Source organism: Natator depressus, chromosome 1 (genome assembly GCF_965152275.1).
Source record: "Natator depressus isolate rNatDep1 chromosome 1, rNatDep2.hap1, whole genome shotgun sequence".
Lineage (NCBI taxonomy): Eukaryota > Metazoa > Chordata > Testudines > Cheloniidae > Natator > Natator depressus.
The window spans coordinates 29,039,986-29,063,500 of NC_134234.1; the positions used below are offsets into that span (position 1 = coordinate 29,039,986).

Consider the following 23,515-nt stretch of genomic DNA (forward strand, 5'->3'; position numbering starts at 1 on the left):
GGAAGCTTCTTATTTATACATAAATGGCTTTTTTTCCCTCTCTCTCTAGGGCTGTTTGCAACTGGGAGCCCTTAATACCCACCTAAAGCAGGGGAAGCTGATGGTACTCAGCACTTTACACAAATAGGCCCCTCATTTCTTTCTCTCTCTTGGTTTATCAGGATTATAGAGAATCTTATTTTAAAAGATTTCCCTCTGGGGGATGAAAACAACTTAATAATTTATCTGGTGCCATTACATTTTCTCCCATACAAAGTGAAAAACATATTTTTAGTGCAGATTACTTTTATAGAGAGTAAGAAAAACAAGAATGAAAGAAAGAACTAATATAAAGTCTCTGTGAGAGAGAACACTTGGACTTTGGCCCCAATCCCAACATGTGCTTACCTATATGCATGTGCTTAACTTTACTCATTATGAGTCCCAATGAACTTCCCATTGACCGCAATGGAACTCCTGAGAGTGCATAAAGTTAAGCACATGTGTAAGTCTTTGCAGGATGAGGGTCTTATTCTGTAATATTCTGAGTCTGAAATGAAACACAAAGTAGCAGCTGCTTCGCAACTGCCCCAGGAGTAGACAGACTCTTCTGCTTTTATAGAAGCAGAAAGTAGAATGACCCCTCCTTTCAGTTAGATAGATAGATACATCACGGATACTAACACACATGCACACCTTGATATGTTCCAGCCAATGAGTCGATTCCAAATTGGACAGCCAATGAGTCTCCTCAATGTTAGGATATACAATCTCCTTCAGTTTTCTCAATGATTCTCTCATAACATGAATATTGTGAATGTCCAAGAAAACTAATTCTGCATTCTGATAGGCATCCTCACTTTCATAGCCCCCTCCTTTAGCCTGGGAAACAAAAACAAACCCATAGAAAATCATCAACAAAATTGTGTTTGGTCTTTCAACCCAGTAGCATTTACATATCAAATAATATTTGTCCTGTATTATCAAAACAATTACAAATAGGCTATCCAAAATCCTGATGAAAGAAAGCAGGAAACAGACCTATGCATTGTATTCATTTTACAAACAGGGACAAGGCTATTCCTGTACATAATCTTAATAGATTTTTCCTGCAGAAATGGTTTTTCCTTAATACTATAATTTGTACCTATGTTAAACTGCTGAATATCATATACAAAGGTTAATTTTTATTTTTGATAATTATTAGTTACCACTGCTGAAGTTACAAATTCATCAGACTCACTATGCTACAGTCTGGCAGTCCCACTTTGGGATCCTATGGGAAGGGCTGCATTTTCCCCACTGGTAATTGCCCTTTAAAGGGTGAAGAACATAGAGAAAATCCAGATCCTAGGCAGAAAAGGGATTCTTGCATGTAAACAAAGCTCGATATCTATTGTATGCTACGTAACAACATTAAAACACGGGTCTGGTCCTGGGCTGCTTTATTAGTCATTCCACTGACTGTCTGACTCTGATAAATCACACGACAGGTCATCACATTTTCAAAAGCGACCATGGATTTCAGGTGCCCAGCTCGAGGCATCTCAGGCCCTATTTTCAATGGTCCTGTTAAAGACAATATGCACAGAGGGTGCTCAACACTTTCAGAAACAGGCCCAAGCTGCTGGGCACAGAAAAACAGAAGCATCCAAGATTCAAGGTGCCAGAATCTCTGTTCTGAACAAAACACCCTGAACAAAGCCTGTTCTTAAACCCTCTGTGGCTGGCTTAGGGGTCTTTTCTTCCTCTACAGTTTGAGGCCCTGATCCTGCAACTGGATTCATGTAGGTGGATCCTTCCATCTACACAGAGTTCCACTGACATCAACAGGACTCTGTGCAGGTGGCAAGGGTCTGCCTGCACAGATCTAGCTGCACAATTGGAGCCATTGTCAATGCAACAATTCTACCACGGCAACCCCATCTTCGTCCACACGGATAATATTAAAGGAGGGCAGTAGGCTAGCTCTGAATTGCAACATCCTCTGCTGCTGAGAGAGCACATCTAACCTTATTGGCTACGGCATTAACGCTAGGCCTCGCGTCAAAGATGAAGATTTTATGGGACTGAGCATTGGAATCCATGATGGACTGAAGATACTTTTCATCCTCTTTGCTTCGCTTTCCACTCACTCCAACCATCGGCTGGCTACAGCGCGTGATCGTAGCTTGGCTTTCGGGATGAATCCATGACAAAACCTTTCACAATACACAGGAAAAAAATGGAGACAGGAATTCAGTAGGATAGTGAAATGATTGATCTGTAACTGATTCTGTTGGATCCATTCCTTGTATTTGGTTTGGTTCCAGAGGATTGGATCAAATTAAGTCGTGACTGAATTAAAGTGACAGCACCGTCCTGTATTTTGTTCTTTCACTTCTGTACGTTCCCAAATCTGGACCCACTTACAAATGTAAGAATATGCTTAAACCTGGCTTTTAAATGTAACACAGCTAATTCTCCTGTCATTCAGTTATGTGCTCAGTAAGACACACCCTTTTTCACGCATGCCCATTGTGCTGAATTTTTTTTTAATTTTCCCCATTTAAACTGTAAGCTCCTTTGGGCAGGGACTTATCTTTTTATATACCTGTGAAGCAAATAGCATAATATTGGCTTGCTGCTGAAATAATAAAGGTAATGTTTATGGCATTCTTTATTTATAACCTGATGTTAATAAGAGTCTTCCTCAACCGTAATATAAGACTTCAGAAAAAAAGTATTCAGTTACCCCCCAAAAATCAGAAAAGGCAGAAAATTTTGAATTAAAAGGGCTAATTTTGTACCCTAGAAAATTAAGTTGTATTGCAGTCTGGATTTAGTTCAATTTTCTTATCTTCTTAGCACTTCAGTTTAGTTTATGTCTCTTTCATGAAAATGCTGCCTTCAAACTCCTTGCAGAAGTCTTCCCGTTGCATTTATTATCCATCAACCATTTGAGTTTGCTCCCTGGCATCCTCTTTGTCTGATCATTGCATTATTTATGGTACAAAGGTCTTTATAAAACCACATCGAAGTGTCTTCCTCTGTTATACTCACTGGTATGCGACCCCTTGATCTGAAAGATGCCACTCTCTTTAATTCTTCATCGGGAATATTCACGGGCACGACTAGAATGGCAGGGTATGTATCACACAGCTCGTAGCGCTCGTTTATCTTGGTTATTCTCCAGCTTTCATTGGGAATTCCCTGCATATGAAATAGTAGTTAAGAAAATCAACTACTACAGGGTCCCCAGCCCAAGGAAAGAGACCAGCGGACTTTGCCGTCACTTCTAAGAATTTAAATTCAAGGTCACATACAAGCGTGTCTGTATTAAGGAAGGAAACATATGGCAGCAATGCAAGTTGTATGAAATGGCCGGTTATCTCTAGTCTTTGTGATGGGGTTGCTAAAGTACTCCCCTGCAAGAGGGACAGTGATTTAGCTCATGGGAGACCAAGCAGTGGAGAATATCAGTGAGGGTGGGTAAAACTACAAGATCCAAATCCACATCACACACGGAAAATACATTGTGAAACAGGTGAGGCAATGCTTTGACAACAACTTTCTCCCTGCTCCCATTGTGGCCCCTAATGTAACTGGCTGCAGGAACAGAGCGCAGGACAGGAGCCGGCCAGCCCAAGCTTCTCGTCTTCTCTGTCACTCAGATCAACCTTGGATAGCACCCCAGTGATGCTCACAACACGCACCCCTTTTTGGTGAGTGGGGATGGGAGCCACCAGACAAGGTGGAGGAGAGACCAGAAGGGAGAAGAGTCAGTAAAGCACATGGAAAAGAGAAGGGGGTGGGGGTGGGGGAGACAGACAATGGAAAAAGGAGAGAGAAAATAAAGGAGCAATGTTAGTAACTGTGTCAGGACATGGTTCAGAGGACGTGGGGTTCCCATCAACCAGTCCCCCATGCCAACTGGGGCTTCTCATAAGGAACTGGCAAGCTCTGGTTTAGGGTGTCCATACACCAATGCTGTTTTGACATAACTGTTTTGGCATGTGGCTGCACCCAGGAATTCTGGGATCCAGAAGCACCTTTTCCTATAGCACCCTGTGTAGCAGTTGTGGAACTAGTATGTAATAATCTAAGAATACTGAGATGGAAGAATTTTATGAACCCTGAAAGGGACCTGGTCAGCAAGGTGAGGTTACTGTATAACTATGGTGGGTTATTAGAATTTCCTGTATGATTGTACTGATCTAACTTGTATTGGGAGCAGTGGAATGTTTATTATATGCCTGTAATGCTTGAATTCAATGGGGGCTGAGCAGGAAGTCAACACAATGGCTTCCCAGATGAGAACATCCTGGTACACACTTGGAAGAGAATGAGGGAGGCTATGAGTTGCAAGGACCCTTCCTACCTCCTGTCTAGTTACATGCCTTGTTTTCCTAAAGTGGGGCATTAGCAGATCAAAGGGCTATAAACAGTTACAAAGGGACTGGATTCCTGTGAGGGGAGGTGATTAAAGGACTGAGCAAGATTTAAAGTGACACTCCCTGAAGCAGGGAGCAGGTCAATGAGATTTGACAGGGAGACAAGCTGACATACAGAGAGGTATAGATGTCTGGAAGGGAGACGGCTTATCTTCTCCAGGTAGGCTCGCACCACTTGCAGTCCCTGAACTCAGGAGCATCAAGAGCCGCATCTGTGCAGAGTCCCTGCATGAGGGCACAGGGAGGAAAGCAACTTATGCCCCCTCCATTCAGGGGCCAGACACTATCTGCCTCATAGTATTGACTCATGCTATTTTTTAATCTCTCGTTACTTACATTCACATCATCTAAACATGCAGCATACGAACTTTTATTCACCTGAATCATGCCCCCTGCTGGTCACATGGTGAAAGTGCAGCCATTGAATCAGATGGGGTGCGAAGGCCACAATCCCATAAAGCACATGTGCTTAAAGTTAAGCATAACCCAAACCACTAGTCTCATGCTTAAAGTTAAGCACGTGCTTAAATGCTTTACTGAATCAGAGTCTAATTGAGGGAAGATTCTACACTAAGCCTGATTTTGAATCGTTTTTCCGATCAATTCCTGTTTTCCCTTCCTAGGAAATGTTCCCTTTTAAAAATCTGTTCTCTTTCTCTACCTTTCTGCTTCTAGGCAAGCATTGATGCTCTTCCCTCTACAGCACCGCTTCAAGTATCTTTTCCTATTTGTTTGTTCTGAAACCTGCATGCTGTGGTTCCACCACGCATCTAACCAGAGCATAGCATCACTCCAGCACACCTTCCTTGGGGAAACATCACACATTTCGAGCTTCAGAACCCCTTGTAAGATTTTCCAATTGCTCCCCACCTTGTTTGAAACTTGAAAGCTTTACGTTATTCCGAAGTCATCTAGAAGCCTTTTGGGCTTAGCGGAATTTTACTCATTTGGCAGTTCTGTTTCATATTTTGCCAGTCAGCGTGTAATAAAAATCAGGGAGCGATTTCAGTTTGAAATTTAATTTGCCACATATGATCTCAATTACCAACTCAGACCCAAGACCTCTCTGAGGTCCTTTTGTTCTCTATACGTTGTTTATTATTCTCCGTCGTTTTATGTGATTGATAATTTTTAATAAGTTACACGTTTCTCTCTTTTCTCAGGGACTTTTACAGAGTAGTTTGGGGTTCACTTAGCAGATCCTTCCTCATCTCCAGGATCTCTATTGTAGCCATCTCCTCTAGATCATTTATACAAATTTGAAGAGATCACATCACATCCATGGTTTCAAACACATCTGGCATTGGCAACCCTATCCTCCTCCAGAAGTCAGGCCTTTTCTGAATGCCTGACAGCTGGCTTCTACTTGTTGCCCTCTACTCCCGCATCCAGCGGGAAAAGATCCACTTGGTCCGTGAGATGCCAATTAAGATGCAAGACCATGGGGTCCCTGTAGAATCAATGCACTGCTTGTGCCAAGACCAGCTCTCCCAGAATTTTTTTTAAATCCATTCCAGAGGTTCTCTAGATAACACATACATTTTGCCTCTGTGATTTCTGTTCACACTTCATATGGTCACAGACAGGTAATCTCGTTATCGAATTTGCTATATTATCCCAGTTTTATTACAGTATGCACAAATCCCAGTACCATGCCAGGAACACAATACTGATTTATTAATGGACAGTTATTATTTTAACAAGAATATCATATTATTTACACATTATCCGATGCATTCAATAAGATTCAAGTAAAGATTCAAAACAAGGATCAGACACTTACTTATACAGACCCAGACAATGAGAACATCCAGCGTTACAAACAGCAATAAATAAATAGATCAAAATACCCCAAAGTTTGGCAAGGGACAAATACCCTCATGATTCAGGACCTAAGCAAACCTTCCATCACAGTCAGAATTCAGATCATGCCTTGTCTTCACTGCAAAACCCAGGTGTGTTTTTACACTGAGATAGCTAACTCGATGTAACATCCTAGAGGAGACAGGCTTTGTAATTTTTACCTTAATGTAACTAGTCAAGGTAAACCCTAGGCTTGAGGGATGGGGTGGGGGGGGAAAGAAAGATGGTTGATCTCAACTAGATATATACCTGTGCGTTGTCTCCCCTCTGATTTTACATTGAGAGAGCTATCTCAATGCAAATAACCCACTTTTCTTGCAGAGAAGACATAATCCTAGGCAGTATTTACACTAGAAAGAAGTTGGTAGGGTTCCCCCACCCTGCGCCCTGAATGTCTATACTGCAATTTTATAGCCTGGCAGCCCAAGCCCCGCAATCCCAAGTCAGCTGACCCAGGCCAGTATGGCCACACCATGGGTCTTTTATTGCAATGTAGACGTACCCCTAGAGTTCGTTACCTCAAGTTAACTATTGCCAAGTAACTCAAAGTAGTTAACACCTTTGTAAAGGCCAGTCTGGATACACTCCAAACCTTTGTTCCAGGCTACGGACATTTGTACCTTACCCTGCGTAGGCTGATCCCTTAAAATAGCCCCCAAGACAATGTACAGTATATATTACAACATTTATATGGATTTTCTCCTTCCAACTTCCTACTTAAAACATTTTAAAAAAACGCTTTAAAGAAACATTTTTTTATTTAAAAAGAAAAAACCCTTAGGAAACTGTAAATGTCTAGAAAAAGGATTAAAACTAATTAAAGCATGATAGGAAAACCGTAACACCCATCATTAAATAGGGGCTGATCTACACTGAAAACTTACATTGGTATAGCTGTATCTCTTGGGGTGTGAAAAACCCTCTTACCCCTGGTGTAAATAGTGCTAGCCTGAGAGAAGAATTCTTCCATCGACCTAACAACTGCCTCTCGGGCAGGCGCATGAACTACAGTGATGGGAGAACCATGGTCGTGGTTTTAAGTGTAGACATACCCTAGAAAGTTCAATGGACTTGTGCCTATACTAGCAAAATTAGCACTCATTTCAGCAGCTGCCAGCACCTCTGTAGCCAACAGTGTAGACAGGGGCCACAGGTGTTTTTACCACGTTATCAGGAAAATAGCAGCAACCTGAGTCCCCTTTACACTAATGTTTAAGGTGTTGTTACTGCCTGTGGGGCTGGACCTCTGCTGTCAGTTACTGAAATATGCTGACCACTGCCCTGACCCTGCAGACACTTCTGGGTTGGGTTCTTCCTCCTTACACACCATCAGTAATTCTATTCCAGCCAAGACCTTACCTTCCCGAGAATAACGTACAGGAGCAAGGATGTGAAACGAGCACCTACCTGTCTTCTGTACTCCAAAATAGGGTCATACACCTTCCAGCCATTTTCAGGGAAAACCTCTCTGTATTCAAATGCAAAAAGGGGCTGAGAGAAAGAACATTTACCATTAAATACTCAAAGTTCATTTTCCATGTTATCTGACATCTCAGATAATAACCGGTGACTCTTCTTTTGTTTCTACTACACTACTTTTCTTCAAGCCTTTGTAAAGTAATTGACACGCCCGCTCTACAGTGTAATTAACGCACCAATGTACATTCCTCCATGTAATTATCACACTGATCTATTACCTCCTACATCACAGGGACAAAAGGTGTTTATTATTAAAAGAAAATGACTTGTGTGGCAAGAAGGCTCCTCTCACACATTAGGGAGAAGTGCATCCTTTACTAAAGCAACAACTGCATGGTCATCACATCCTTGAACGGACCAGCTGTTCTGCAGATGCGAGAGTAGTCAGCCAAATATTGACTGTGAACCTCTGACAGATTTCATTGTATCCTGAACATTTTGCTCCATTACAAGCATGTGAGCATCAGTGAGAAAAGTCCCCACCCAGGCTTCTCAAATAATTGTACAGTGACACAGAGGAGTTGCATTTCCTTTGCACATGAAGAATATACTATATTTCAGTTACAAAATATGGCATGATCCTGCAACTTCTTGCAAGTGGACGCAGCAATCTGTCTGCACAGAGCCCCGCTGAAATAAGTAGGTCCCACTCAAGTGTGGCACAGGGGAGTTCTCTCACTGATGCTCACATCAGTGGGTCTCCACAATGCAGGCACAGAATGAACATGCACACAAAGTTGCAGGATTGGGGAATTTATGAAATTTGCTCAAATAATTTCATGTAAAATGTGACAAACTGCTGCTCTAACTGCCATGAAATCAATGAAAAGACTCCCATTGACTTTAGTAGAGCAGGCTTTGAGGCCGTACGGGCATTTAATAACTATTAATAAATAATAATAATAATTTACACTTAAAGAATACTTTCCATTTAACATCACAGTGCTTTACAGATATTAATTAATAAAGTCTCAGCACTCCTGGGGAGTAAGCAATTTATTATTATTTTAGAAATGGGAAAATGAGACAAAAAAGTGACTTGCCCAAGATCATCTTGGAAGTCTGTGACAGATACAGGAACAGAATCCAATCTCGGGACTCCTGCTCTTGGGCTTTAATCACTAAACCAGACCACCTGTCGTTTCAACACACCTAGAATTCCAGAAGACCTCGATCTAAGCAGCATTTTGTCCACATAGGGTACGTCTACACTGCAATTAAAAACCTGCGGCAGGCCTGTGCCAACTGACTCGGGCTAAGGGGCTGTTGAACTGCACTGTAGATGTTCAGGTTCTAGGACCCTGAGAGATGGGAGGGTCCCAGAGCTCTGGCTGCAGCCCAAGCCCAAACGTCTACACTGCAATTAAACACCCTCTTAGCCTGAGCCCCTTAGCCCAAGTCAGCTGGCACAGTGTAGACATACCCAAAAAGGATTTAATATCAGCATTTCTCCTCTCACAAATAAAATCGCCCCATAAAAATAGTGCATTATCTGAACAAAGCTGTGCACCAACAATCTGCATCTTCTGGTAACAGCAGGAGAAATACCTACCAAATTATTGGATACTGGAAAAGCGTATTTCATTAAGTTCTCAAATATGGATCGCCTAGTTCGTCCCTCAGGTTTATGAGCAAACCGTAAGTTTCGAATGTCCTAGAAGAGGATATAAATGGAGACTGTGACACCACCTCTTTGCCTCTTCCCTGCTCCACATCTCTGGATTATGATTTCTAACAAAGGGAAGCTTTGAACAATGGACTGAGGCCCCCCCAATCTTTTGGGTGATGCAGAGAGACTTATTGCAAGCTAGCAGATTTAACATCACTGCTATTATCTTGGTCTACAAACTCTGAAATCAACTGTGATGTGTATGAGATGTATATGATGTACTTTAACCATTTAATAACTCTCTTCCCTTTTTTTGTATTAATAAACCTTTAGTTTACTAAAGGATTGGCTACCAATGTGGTTTTTGGATAAGATCTGAAGTATATTTTGACCTGGGGTGGGTGTCTGGTTCTTTGGAACTAGATGAACCAAACATGTGATTTCTGGTTTTAATAATCATTTATCACAGAAGTCTGGTTAGTCTTGGTGGTGCGTAAGGGGCTAGAGGGCCTGAAGGGAACTGTCTGTGGCTCCATAATAACTAGTATAGTATTTTGGAAGCATACATTTGTCACTGGCTTGCTGAAATTTTATTATAGAGTGTACCACCAGTTTGGGGAACAAGCCCTGTTTTCTGGCAATCTGAGCTTGGCACTCTTAGCTGTGTCCCATACCAGGCAGCGGGACACCTTCTCTAAAAAGGGTTTCAGAGTAGCAGCCGTGTTAGTCTGTATTCACAAAAAAGAAAAGGAGTACTAGTGGCACCTTAGAGACTAACCAATTTATTTGAGCATAAGCTTTCGTGAGCTACAGCTCACTTCGAAATCTTCTCCCCAGGACCACTTACCTTGCAGACAATCTCCAGCCCATACGAATTCTCACCACGGCTGGAAGCACCCCCAATTTTCTCCACTCTGTTGATCACACCTAAAGAAGCATCTAGGACAAACGGTGGGTCCTGGAGACAGTTGAAATTTGTTAGTTTAAAAGGAAAAAACAAATAAACCAACCACCAAAACATATAATCGCTATTTTTACAGTCATAACGGCGGGTCCAGCGCTTCAGAACATACAGAAGACAAAGGAATCAAATGGTTACAAAGCTTACCCTTTCCATGCTTTTGAAATATAGTCTGTAGTTTGTAACAGTCAGGGTTCCTCTTACAGCTCCAGTGAATGGGCAGATGTAAGTCACATCTTTGGCTAATAAGTGAAAGAAAGAGAAAAGCAGCTAGTGCAAGTTTAAGGTGAATCTATGGGAGCAAAAACCTAATAGTAGTAACTTACATTTACAGTTTTCCGACTTTTACTCACATGGGCAGTCCCACTGAAATCAATGGCACTCCTTGCATGAGCAAGTGCTCCCAGGTATGATCAAGGGTTACACAATCCTGCCCAGATTTATGAGTGCAATTTCCATTACAGTTATAAAATAAGGGTTCAAAGTAAAGGCTATTTGTGCTCTGGTATGAAACTGAACCTGCATACAAATACCACCATGTAAGCACATCTCTAGGCTACACACATTGCTTTCAATATCACCGTCTAGTCAATACTTATCCAGAAATAAGGTAGAAGTTTGCAAAGGAAGAGTCTTTAAGTTTTTGCAAAAATCATGCACCACACTAACACTGAAACATTGTGGAACAACTGTGCAATTTTAAGAGACATTTGTTTTATTACTAGCATGCAAAAAAAATCTCAATCCTTTGATCTTTGTATAGGTGCATATGATGAGATGGATGAAATGTGTTGTAAATTTATAACTAGAAAAAAGAAGTGGGGCGGGGGACAAAATAAAACAGTTCACAAAGAGAAGAAACCAGAAGTTACATATGGTTACACAGTTGATTCATAAAAAAAAAAAAAGATTACTATTAAAGTTTATTAAAGTTTAAAAACTTTAAAAACGTTATTAAACTATTAAAGTTTATTAAACACCCTAATCAGGACTGGGGCCCCTGTTGTGTTGGAATGACACAAACATAGAAAAGAGACCATCACTGCCCTGAAGGGCAAATAGCTAATGTTGTGTAAAAATCAGCATGAAACTAAACATTGATCCTGGTCAGTGCTGTGATACCAATTCAGATATCGTCATAAATGCAAGAAGCCACTTTTCCCACGGCTGCTTTTCGCATGCGTAGGTCCTGATCCTTCAATTAACTCTGAGACAGTGAACTTCTGCATTTGATTGGTACAAATCATCATAGCTCCATTGGCTTCAATTTACCCAGCTCTGGATCTGACTGAAGGAGTTTATTTGCCAACTGCCAATGATTTTAATCTTTAATTCAGCAATAAAGTCAATCTGCCACACACGATTATTTTTTGGTTTGAGTGATGATGACTCAAAACAGTCCCCTTCTGAAAAGGCGGTCAATGCTTCTCATTCATTCTAGGCAAGAGGTGCTGCTGGCTCTCTACTGGGAACACTTCCCGTAGCAACCCTTCTGTTTCATGTCAGTTAAAAATGCCAACAGTCAAGTGACTTTTTACCCGCACCCCCCCACCTTCAGTCAGTGCCACGCTACATCTCGTGTCACTAAAACACTCTGCAGGCTCTGTGCAACGGCACTGGCTTGCAGCACTCTGCAATGAGAGGTACCAGCACTCCCTCACCATCAGAGGCACAAACAATCTTTTCAGAAAAGGCTTATTGACTACAGCTGCCAAATCCAAGCAGTTTGCAAAGAACAGACCTCCTTTAGAAACTCCAGCTTCAAAACCCTACTGGACCCATTTGTCACGGCATGTGACTCCCAGTGAAGTCAGTGGGAGAGCTTGCCTGGCAGTCTGGCGACAGAGCGTGGCTGCCACGTGGGGATCACTGGGTTCCCCAGGGTGCTATTGTTGGATGCTGGGTGGAATAAGTGCATTCAGCTCAAAGGTCGATGGGGCAGGACAGGGGTGTGGTCTGAAGCAGTTTGTGTTGCTCATTACTGACCCCTTAAGCCAAGTCAGAAATTACATTGATAAGTTCCTATATTGAGAGGCTAGACCAGAGGTGGGCAAACTACGGCCCGCGGGCCAAACATCCGGGGAGTTGGATTGGGCAGGAGTCCCGAGGGAGCCATCAGGGGGCGAGAAGCAGGGGGGTCTGATAGGAGGCGGGGGCTGGGCCACGCCTGGCTGTTTGGGGAGACACAGTCTCCCCTAACTGGTCCTCCATACAATTTTGGAAACCCGATGTGGCCGTCAGGCCAAAAAGTTTGCCCGCCCCTGGGCAAGACAAAGTCCTGATTGGTTACTTGACGGTTCTTGGAGAGGGTGGAGGCGGGGGTTGGAGTAAACGAGGGAGCAGAGACATTTTTGTGGGAAAAAACTGTTGAAAATTGCAACCTGTTTTCTCACTGAAACTCTGATCAACCATTTTGTTAAATTTGCAAATTTTGAATACTTTTGGCCAGTTCTAATTAAAATAATAAATACTTAGTTCTTACAGAGTGTTTTTCAACTACAGATCCCAAAGGCATTTTACAAAAAAAGAGGAAATATTTGAAACCAAATAATAGGGAGGAAAAAAAGCATCTCGGTAGAGTTTCTAAAATAGTGAAGCGAATCTAAACCATTTACGGGGCAAAAAACATTTTCAAAAGTAAATAAAACCAACCCTATGGAAAACTCCTATACAATGGAATTGGAATGAAACCTATAGGGGTCTACAGAAAGGACTCAAACTCAATAGCACTGAATGGAAAAAGGTATCTCAGCTATGGAATCCTGTAGATTGGTTTGAAAATTCTGTAATTCCCTATTATAACCTTTAGCACATGCCATCTTTCTGTATTTTGTTTTTAGTACCTATATACTCTGCAGTATCTTTTACAAACAGATACAAATACTAGTGACTCTATATTTAAATGGCTCCCTAGGAGCCGTCCAGAGCATGTCTACTCAGCCAAGAAATCGGAGGAGTTGTCCTTAGAGTTCCTCGGAAATGTCTGCAACCCCTCAATAGCTAAAGATATTTAACAACTACCCACATGTGAGAAATAACATGCACCCATGGGGGACACGCTGGTTTAAATGTCAGTCTCCAGCCACTGATTATTACTGAACGTTTGGAGTTTTTTGGGGAAGGACATGAGCTTTTCAGCAACGATCTATTCTTCCAAGACTGCATAAGGTCATTTTTTAGGGGAAGGGAACGAGGCAAGGGAAAAGACCAGCATGGCAAGTCAACTATCCATGCTGTTATTTATGAGATGTCCCATTTTAGAACCCCCGAGACAAATCAAAGCATGCGAGGTTTGGTTAGAATTTCATTCCATGGAATTCACCAGCAAACCTACTGTGCTCAAGCACATCAAAGAGCCTGAATGAAAAAAGCCAGAACAAAATCAAACCCAAGAACCCTAAGACTGCAAACTTTCCAGTTGTCTCAGTAAAAGGAAACACAGACAGGTCTAGACACCGACTTGCAGGACAAATTTGACTACTAGGCAGACTGTAGTTAGCTTGCCCATGCCTGTGGGTGACAACGAATCCATTCAACACATACTAGGGATTATGGAAATTCGGTCTAATCAATAAAAAAAAGCAATTAGAGCCATGCTCACATACCCATATCTTTAATGGTTTCTCCTGGCAACAAAGGAGGTTCTTCCATTTCAGCCAATTTATTAGACTCCCTCAGGACCTACACAAAAATACCCCAGAAAAAAAATGAATTAAATTAAATGTTCATATATCAAAAGTATTTACCCTTTTGATGTAATGCAATCGGTCAATAATATCAACAGTAATAAACCCTCAGCACTCTGATAGGACCTTCCATCTGGAGATCTCAAGGTGCTTCACAAATATGAACTGAGTAAGCCTCATGAGATTCCTATGGTAACTATGATTATTCTCACTATATAAATGAACTGAGGCACAGAGATTAATGGTGGGATTTTACAAAGTACCTAAGTGACTTGGGAGCACATGCTCCACTTTCAGTAGGGCTTGTGTTTCTAAGTCACTTAGGCACTTTTGAAAATCCCACCCCAAGTTATTATTATTTATTTGTATTGTCATAGTGCCTAGGAGTCATAGTCCTGCACCAGGACCCCCATTGTGCTAGGCACTGTTCAAAAAGACACAGAACAAAAAGATACTCTTTAACCCAGAGTTTACAGTATAAGACATGAGACCACAGACACACCAACAGGGGAGTGCAAGAAAACAATGAGACAATACTGGTCAACATAACAGGCAGTGCTCATGGCTCACCAGCTGCCTAACTGCTGTCAATTTTTTGGTAGGCATCATGGCAAAGGCGGGTTTTGACCAAGTGACTTGACCAAGTCATACACCAGGACAAGGTCTGAGTTTGCAACTCCCAGTCCTTGCTATGTCAGGGGGTTGGAGCCCAGGAGTGAAGAGCAGAGAACCATCTACGTTATCTTTATGCCACCTGGGGATTCCCCCTGCACAGGAGAATCCCCACTCCAACTCTCCATCCTCTTGGGCACAGTGGGAGCCGCACAAAGGGACCAGAGTGAGAGCTCAGGTCCTGGCCCAACATTCCTTAATTACTTTCCAGCAGATGTGGGGTGTGCATGCTTTTGACCATTTCCCTTTCAACAGAAAGGGACACTTGGTTCCGTGTGATGTCACCATCACGCACTGATGCTTGTGGCATCTGAACCAGGACAGATCTTATCATCTGAAAAGTTTTGTTAAGACAACATGCATTAAAGCTCACTACTGCAGATTGAGGGGTGGTTGATGTGTCTATGCAACCCCAAGTAAACTTTAGCACAAGTTAGATCCATTAGCAGGCAGGCAGGCAGGACTGTTAAAGTTAATGACCAGCCATACTGAAAGTGGCACGAGAGAGTGGACGGAAACATTTACATTCCCTTTCCTGGAAAATAATTTTCTTGCTATCAGTGATCAGATAGGAAAAGTACAACAGTACCAAGTTATCTGCTTTAGAGACATTTGATAGATACTAGCTGTCTACAGATGCCAGTTTTACACCTTTTAAATACGCTTTTAGAAGGGCTTATTTATCAAGATGACCTGCTAGTGCAGAATTTCCTTTTCCTTGCTCGAGTAACAGTTTTTTGACAGCCCCAGTGCCTACCCATTCATTACCCTCCTCTCTCCTGGCCCTGCTCCCTTTTGTGCATTCCACTTAAAAATCTCTTTTTAGTTCCTGAGTAGTAGTCTTCATATCACTCAACTCCACACTGAGTGTTCCAGCAGCAGAGAGAAACCCCCGCTCTGAAGTGTGACCAAGCACTTCAGAAATCTCGACCCACTCCTGTTTCCCTTGCACATCTAGTGGGCCCAGTTCAGAAATGATTTAAGCGGTGGTGATTGTGACAAAAATTGTGTTTAAGCTAACCCCTCCCCCCAATCTGTTTTTCATGCCACCACCCTGCTCCTCCTGGTGCATATGTTACATCAAATCAAACCCTTTACCAACATGTGATTTCCACCACCATTTATTTCATCTATAAACATGATCAAATGGACCAAATTATTTTCTTAAACTGATTTTATTCCAGTCCAATGCTATCGACTTCAATGGAGTCACTTCTAATTTATACTGGTGTAAGTGGGAGCAGAATTAGAACTCTCACTGAAGGCAATGGGCGTAAGTCTACAAGAAATGCCTGATCTGGGTCAGCGTGAACACTTATTACAAATGCCTTGTCACGCTTAAAAGTTTTGCTGTTTTAGCTACACCAGCATAGTTAAAGTGGAAGCCTCTCCCCTCCCCCAGCGTAGACACAGGCATATCGGTATTCTGGTTCAACTAACGCGAAATAAACGATACCAGGATAAAGCACCTTACACTGGTATAACTGCCTCTACAAAAGGAGCTTATCTACAAATGCCTATGCTGGTACAGCCCCCTAGTGGAGACAGTTCAGCATAGCTAATCCATCTCCCTGAATGACAGAGACAAGGTAGGTGAGGTAATATCTTTTACTGGACCAAGTTCTGTTGGTGAGAGAGACAAGCATGGCTCCGTATGGGTATCTTTATTCAGGAAATATCTGGAGTATGGGCTTACCCTCAGAAGAACTGCATTTTGTTTTGATATGTGGTTACACTCAGAACTGCAAGCTTGTCTCTCTCACCAACAGAAGGTGGTCCAATAAAAGATATTACCTACCCACCTTGTGTCTCTAATATCCTGGGACCGATATGGCTACAACACCACCACATATCAGCTACACTGACAAGAGAGAGACACGCACACATAGCAAGTGGGGACGGGATAAGGCAGGAGGAAGACTTTTGTTTGTTTGTTCAAACAGAAAAGAGAAAGAGCTGTTTTTATTTGAGATCAGGAAATCCCTGCAAAGGCCATTCAACAAGCCTGCCTGTAATTGTGCTCTGGAACCTCACAAGTCTGTGGTCAACTTTCATGTAGGACCAGCCAATGGCAGAACTTCAGGAAAAATAACTTTCCTGCATTCTGCAAAATAACCCCCAGAAAAAAAAGTATGTTCCAGGATTTTCTCACAAGAGATTTAGAAGAGAAGAGAAAAGAAAAGACTAACATGCAAGAAAAGACTACCAAATCAAAGACTTCTTGGGAAAGAGGCAATTTTTTAAAAAATGCATTAGAATGAGGCCGTGAAAAAAATATGCAGCACTGTCTTTATTACCAGCCAACTCAGCAAGTGCAAAAGTAAAGAAATGCAACTTGGGTCCTATTATTATGTCCAATTCTGCTCTCGGTCACACCAGAGAAAACCTGCAATAACTTCACTGAAGTCAATGGGTTGACTCTGGATTTACTCCAGCGTGACAGAGCAGCTTTGGGCCAATTATTCTTTATAATTTCGGTATTAATTGACAACTTCATCTCGGGAGAACATCATTACAACACAGATCACCACACGTGTACACGACATTATGCAAAACACAGGAAAAGTTCCCTACCCCCAAACAGTTGGCGATTTAAGGGTTTGATGCTTTTAACACTTCTGCCAGAGGCAGTGCTTACTATCCGATGAAGTGAGCTGTAGCTCACGAAAGCTTATGCTCAAATAAATTTGTTAGTCTCTAAGGTGCCACAAGTCCTCCTTTTCTTTATTCTCCCATTGACATTAACAGGACAGTGCCCAGTAGTAAGAGTGAGCAGTACTGGGCCGTAATACAGGCAAACCAAACATGAAGCTGGGGAGAGCACTTCACAACCCCACACTCATAGAGGAACTGGCAATGAGCTCCATGTAAGGAGATCACCCCAAAAAAGTGGGTTCTAAACAGGATATTGATGGAGAAAAAGGAAGAGGGCTTAGTACACAGGAAAAAGGAGAGCCTGCCCCAACCATTGGGGCAGAAAGCAGTTACGAAGCTGGCAGTGGGAGGAGACAAAGGGAGGAAATCTCAGTTGTTTATACACATAATTTTTTTGTGTTGTTTCTACCTGACTTCAGAGCAGCAAAATCTGCACAGTAAATCATCAAGAAATGAAACCCAAGGCCACATGGTCTAATCTGGCCTGTGCACTTGAGTCCTGACTCCAACGGTCATCTCCTTGTGTTACACAACTTAAGGGGAGGTTACAGGTTCCCATGTGAAACTGCTATTTAATGGCTACTGCAACATTATGGTCAGGATTAACAGCCTCCTTTTACAAAGCTAAACTTGACCTTTTTGTTGGTTTTCTCATCCAGCTAATCCCCTCCTCACTAAGCCCCCACCGAAAAGGTTTTAAACAACAACAACAACAAAACACACACCAAAAAGGACCAAAATGGTGGCACTAACATGGCATTTGCAAACCATCACTCTGTTTGCTGTGCTTATACATTATACCCATTTCCCCCACCCTGTGGCTGCCAGTCTCAGTTGGCCCTCAGAATACCAGAACAGACATTATAAATAGTAATAATCCCTTTTGCATTCCCAATCTCTAAACTCTCACCCATTCGTTTTTCAGAGCTCCCTGTCAATTTTACATTGCCCAATGGCCCGCCACTGACAGCTGGGACAGTATGTGTGTGGGGGGAGGAGAAGAGGATGAGCAGAGAAGGGAGTGGGCTAAAAATGGATTTAAAAAAATTAATCTTCCAGTTAACAATTTATTTGCTGATAAAACATCCATGGATTCAAAATCTAGTATCAAAAGGCCAGTAACCCTTTAAGCTCCCTCAGTAAACTCTTTATCTAATTAACTACTTTAATGGGTTATGCAAGGAAATCATATTCCTGATTATTACAGCCAAAATGTTTTTGAAAAAAAATGTAGTTCTTCTGAGCGTAAGTGCGTACTTCAATTCTTTCCTGAATAAAGATCCTTCCCTGAATCTGGGTCTTATATCATAAGCTGTTAGGACAGGGACGGTCTCTTACTGTGTGTCTGTGCAGCACCTAGCAACACAGGGACCCAATTTTCTGGATACTACCGTAAAGTACATAATAAGAGAGAGCTTTCTTTTTGCATATGTGATGTTCTTTAACCCCCGAGAATGTAAAAAGCAACAATGCTCTTATACCAAGAATCTAAAGACATTCTCTCCTGACAGAGTCTAAGGCTTCTGTGACCTTAAGAGCCCCTGTATGCCAACTGACAAGGGCGCACCGAACACACTGTTGTCAGGATATCTAGCCAAACAATGTCTTGTAAGGTAGCATATAAAAACTGGTGACATGCTGGTCACAAATATCACTGTGGGATGCATGTATGGGTTGTGTATATAGAGTTGTGTATGTGGACTGGAAATACATTTTGAATGCAGCTGAGAAACAAGCCTGCCCTAGACAAAGGAATGTGGATTTACCTGCCCACATGGATCAAGCTGACAGACGGATGAGAAAATAGCATGGCTTGATTACAAGCGAAGGACAATGAACATATATTTGCATCTAAGGTAAACACTGTGGTCAAGCTAATTGAGAAAGCAAACTGACCAGAGGATGAAGGAGGGGCTGGGCGCCTGCACCCCGAAGAACAAACAGCAGGGAAGAGGAACTTTGTCTGGATTTACCCATCAAAGAACACATTTCAAAGATTTTCTGGACTATAAAAGGGAAGAAAGGGGACTCCTTTGTTACCCATCACTTAAGGGACAAAAGGGGCTGTGCTCTTGGAATCCGTGACAGGAGGATCCCCCAACCATGTGGGTTGCGGACGCTGAAAAATGACTATAGGTGCAAAATTGCCTGAGACCAGGATTGTAATCTGTTAAATTTTAGACACTAGGAAGCATGTTTTATACATAACTATTTTCTGTTTCTATTCTCTCTGCTTAGTATCACTTAGTTTGCTGGTCTTTATTAATAATCTTATTCTTGTTTTATAATAAATCCATCTCAGTGCTATTACATTAAAGTAAGGTGTGCATCCTCTGGCGTGTAGCTTGTGTCTTTGGAGTCAGTGGACTTGGCAATTTCTAAGATAGGGCTGCAGAGGAATGCTCTTTCAGGGTGTTCAGGAACTGGGGTTCACCTGCAAGACAAGGTTAAGACTGACAGAGTCTCAAGGGGTTTGCTGGGGCAGTGGACAGACTGGTGTGACAGGGAGCTGACACACAGAGTTTAAGCTCCAGCAAAGCTCTCTCTTGCTGAGGCAGGAGGTAACACAGGGGCTTACAGTTCTGGACACCGAAAGACAGTATCACAGCCTCCTCCCCTATCTTCCTCCTTGATCTATCTGCTACCTTTGCACAAAGTTAGTCTCTCCTCCTGAATTTACTGTTCTCCACTGCCTTGTGTAGCTTTTCCATGGCATTTAATCTTTCGAGTGAAACTCCATATGACAATGTTACCACGGTGTATGTACTAAAATCTATTCTTAGCTCAGAATACTGTAAAATGGGTATTAAAGGATCTCGGGGGGGGGAGGAGGAGGAGGAAGTGGGAGTCTCCTCGCATTCGCTACAATAAATACTGGAGGCCCAATTCTGCACCATTGAAGTCAGCGAGAGCTCTTCACTCGCTCGAATGGTTGCAAAATCAAGCCCTGGATGCTTATTTAAGAACAAAATAATTGATCACTGGTGCATTAATTTCTCCACTAATCAAAACATTTCCTACAGAGACAGAGCAGATTTTGAGGGCATTGTTTTTCTGGAATTTTGCTAGCAAGATGCTTCTGTTTCCTTAATGCTAAATTAGATCAACTATAAAACAGTAATTACGTTTACTAGATAAATCCCACAGTGCTCTGCAAATATTGTACATCTTCGGAGAGATTTTCAGCTGTCATTTAGGACTATTTCAACAGCACTTTGGAAGGATTTTTGTGCTATGTTTCTTACTGAAAATGTAATAAATTATAAACTGAGTGAGTAAATGGGCTTTTGTTGATTACTTTAGAATCACTGGGGATACCATGATCAGACTATCTATGAAGCATAATGGCAGGACAACTGCAGGACTGAGCCACAGGGCCTTTTCTGGGGATTAATGACCAGATGGGCTGAATACAACCATTCAGCCCAGAATGTCATTAATCCCAGGGAAATGCCTGTGTCTTAATCTTTTGGCTGTTACAAGTGAAAATGGAAATTGAACAAAACACCAAAGGCATATGGATCACTTCAAAATGGTACATCCAAGGGATCCAACATTCTGTACAATGGCCAATCCGCCCACAGGAATTATCTCACAGCGTTCCATTCAGTTTAGAACAGAACATCAGGCTGAAGACAGTCTCTCAACCTGCTTTAAGATAACAAAACTCTCATCCCAATTATAATTAAGCCAGAGAATATTAGGCTGTGCCTTTCTCTGTTGTGGAGGACCACCATCTGATAAAATGTACAATGCAAGTGCCTTCCAGTGATAGCTTTCCAAGCCTTGAACGAACACAAGCAAGCAAACAAAGTAAATAAAATTCACCCTCTGTTGCATCTTGTATGTTTCATGTAAGCATAACAAGGCTTGAAAAATCCACTTACCTACTTGCCACTGGCTTGGAGATCTTTAAAAAGGTTTATGGCCAGAATATTAGGTCCTTTTTAAATAACGAAGGCCACCAAGGAAATGAAGATGGTTTCCAGTGGAGGGGAACATAGTCTCACAGCAGTATTTTCCTGGTTTATTTTTGTTTTGTTTTTCTTGACTAACCTCTCCACCAACCCCCACAGTCCCAGCTGTGCAGGGCACTTCAGTCATTTCTTGGGCTGCAGTAATTTCTGGGCCCTTCAAACTGACATGTGAATGTGAACTGAGGGTTAGAAATTCAAAGGAATTCATTGTTGAGGGCCACCAAATGGGAGCTGAATGGTCTCCTGTTTCTCTCCAAGTTTATGTGGCTTGGTGCCTCCAAAAATTGTCTCAACAGCCTCCTCCAGCAAGCCATCACCTACTCAACACGTCAGCCTTCCCTGGCACAGAATATCACAGAAAATATCTATTCAAACAAGTCCAAGATTTTTAATACAGAGCTTTCTTTAGCTCTAATGGTGTCTTGGGAGACAACTGTTCTGTTCATGAACAACAGCTATCCAATATCTTTTGACAGTGCAGTGGCCTTTCTGCATCCACTTTTTAATTATTTTCCATTTGTTAAACAGATTCCTAGAGTGAAAGGTTAAACCATTAAAGCTCCCAATGAAATAAATAAACTAATCCTAAAAATGCACATTAACGAAGGTCAAAGCTCCAGTCTGAGGCAGACAAGTTTAACTTTTGTGAATGAGCTGTTAAGTAACATAAAATTAAAAGTAAAAATCAATGCTCTGGTTGATTGAGCAGAGTTTATCACATTTGTGATACACTCTGCTAACTATGGCAAATAATAGAAAACTGGCTTTCAGATCAAAGTACTAATTTAACTTAGGAGCTAGTGTTGAGTAAAGTAGGAGTCCCAGATGTGAAATGACAACTATTTGTCTACAATCATGTACCACTCGCAAAAAGAGGAGGAGGAAAAAATAGCTGTCCCAGTGCAAAGACAACTAAACCCACAGAAAATCAAATCTTAGCAAAGTATTGAATGCAGTCACCCTTAGGAAGACTCTTATTAGAGTACACTCCTGCAGGCTTCTTGCTCCAGCCGACTGAATACTTATCTTCTCTAGTTCTACTGAGCAGAAAGGAGAATTCAGGAACTTTGCAGCTAAGAAAAAATCAGCAGTTGGTTAGGAACTTGGAAATATCTGAGGGCCATTTGCTTATTCTCTTTAGGTTTCCATTCCTTATCGATGACAATCCAGGATTCCAGAGTTTTTTCTGTATTTTACATTAGTTTACATTAAAACATTCAGGTATATTAATGTTAGTCACTTCTGCTGTCTTCTGACCAGATGAGCGCTCAGGGGATATTATTTTCATCTAACAGACAAAAAACTGACCCCGTCTGGCTTTTTCCCCATCTAATTTGCATTAAATCAATATTCTGCATCCTGAAGTTTGGCTGGTGTATGATGACAGAGGTATAAAAAGAGAGTGGGAAAGACATGAAAAGGATAATCCTGCTCAAACAAGCAAAATCTTCCCCATCACAAGGCAATTGTAAAAAGAGATGGCAACTTTCATGAAATATTCCATATTTCTAGCCCTGGAAACTTGAGCCCTATCTCAGCAAAAACACTATTGCATGGGCAGGGGCTGCTCACTCGTCACCAGCGTGTCATTCCAGAAATGAGTGTGCCTATGGGCAAGAGCATAATTCAGTCTCTGTAACCACTCAGTCCTTCGCATCTCTGTTCATCGATAGCTTATTGTTCTAGAGAAGAAAGCACGTCCAGTTCCCACTCCAGCCTGTTGTCCTGCAAGATGCAGGACACAGTTTGGTGGGGGGAATGTCCGTCCCATTTGACCAACTTTATAGTCTATTTAGGAAGCAGAAAAAGAGGAGCAAGAGAAAAACAAAACTGCTGTGACTGGCTTCTTCCCAAAGGCCTTGCCTACATTAAAGAGGCAAGGTAGGTGAGGTAATATCTCTTATGGGACCAACTTTGGTTGGTGGGAGAGAGTAGCACATCTGATGAAGACGCTTTAAACTGACAGGACAGCTCACCCATCAACTTAATTACTCCACCTCCATGAGAAACAGTAGTTATGTCAGCCGGAGAAGCTCTCCCGCTGACATAGCGCTGTCTGTACTGGTACTTAGGTTGGTGTAACTTATATTGCTCAGGGATATGGATTATTCACACCCGTGAGCAACGTAAGTTATAACGAAGTAAGTGGTAGCGTAGACAAGCCAAGAGTTGTCATCAGGTCTGGGAAAGGTACTCCCAGC

At 42.0% G+C, this 23,515-nt stretch overlaps 1 protein-coding gene across 4 annotated transcripts in view; it reads right to left on the reverse strand.

Annotated features, from left to right (window-relative positions):
* The window catches only part of MTMR2 (myotubularin related protein 2), an 81,354-nt gene that overhangs the window by 11,432 nt on the left and 46,407 nt on the right, over positions 1 to 23,515 (reverse strand). For all 4 annotated transcript variants that reach the window (XM_074957000.1, XM_074956984.1, XM_074957002.1 and 1 more), the window contains 8 exons: positions 13,930 to 14,005; positions 10,472 to 10,566; positions 10,211 to 10,321; positions 9,307 to 9,408; positions 7,683 to 7,766; positions 3,022 to 3,171; positions 1,992 to 2,180; positions 676 to 861 (listed from right to left, as the gene is read on the reverse strand). In XM_074957000.1, the coding sequence (XP_074813101.1) occupies positions 676 to 861; positions 1,992 to 2,180; positions 3,022 to 3,171; positions 7,683 to 7,766; positions 9,307 to 9,408; positions 10,211 to 10,321; positions 10,472 to 10,566; positions 13,930 to 13,975 (963 nt within the window). In that variant the 5' untranslated portion in view covers positions 13,976 to 14,005. The remainder of the gene's footprint in view (positions 1 to 675; positions 862 to 1,991; positions 2,181 to 3,021; positions 3,172 to 7,682; positions 7,767 to 9,306; positions 9,409 to 10,210; positions 10,322 to 10,471; positions 10,567 to 13,929; positions 14,006 to 23,515) is intronic.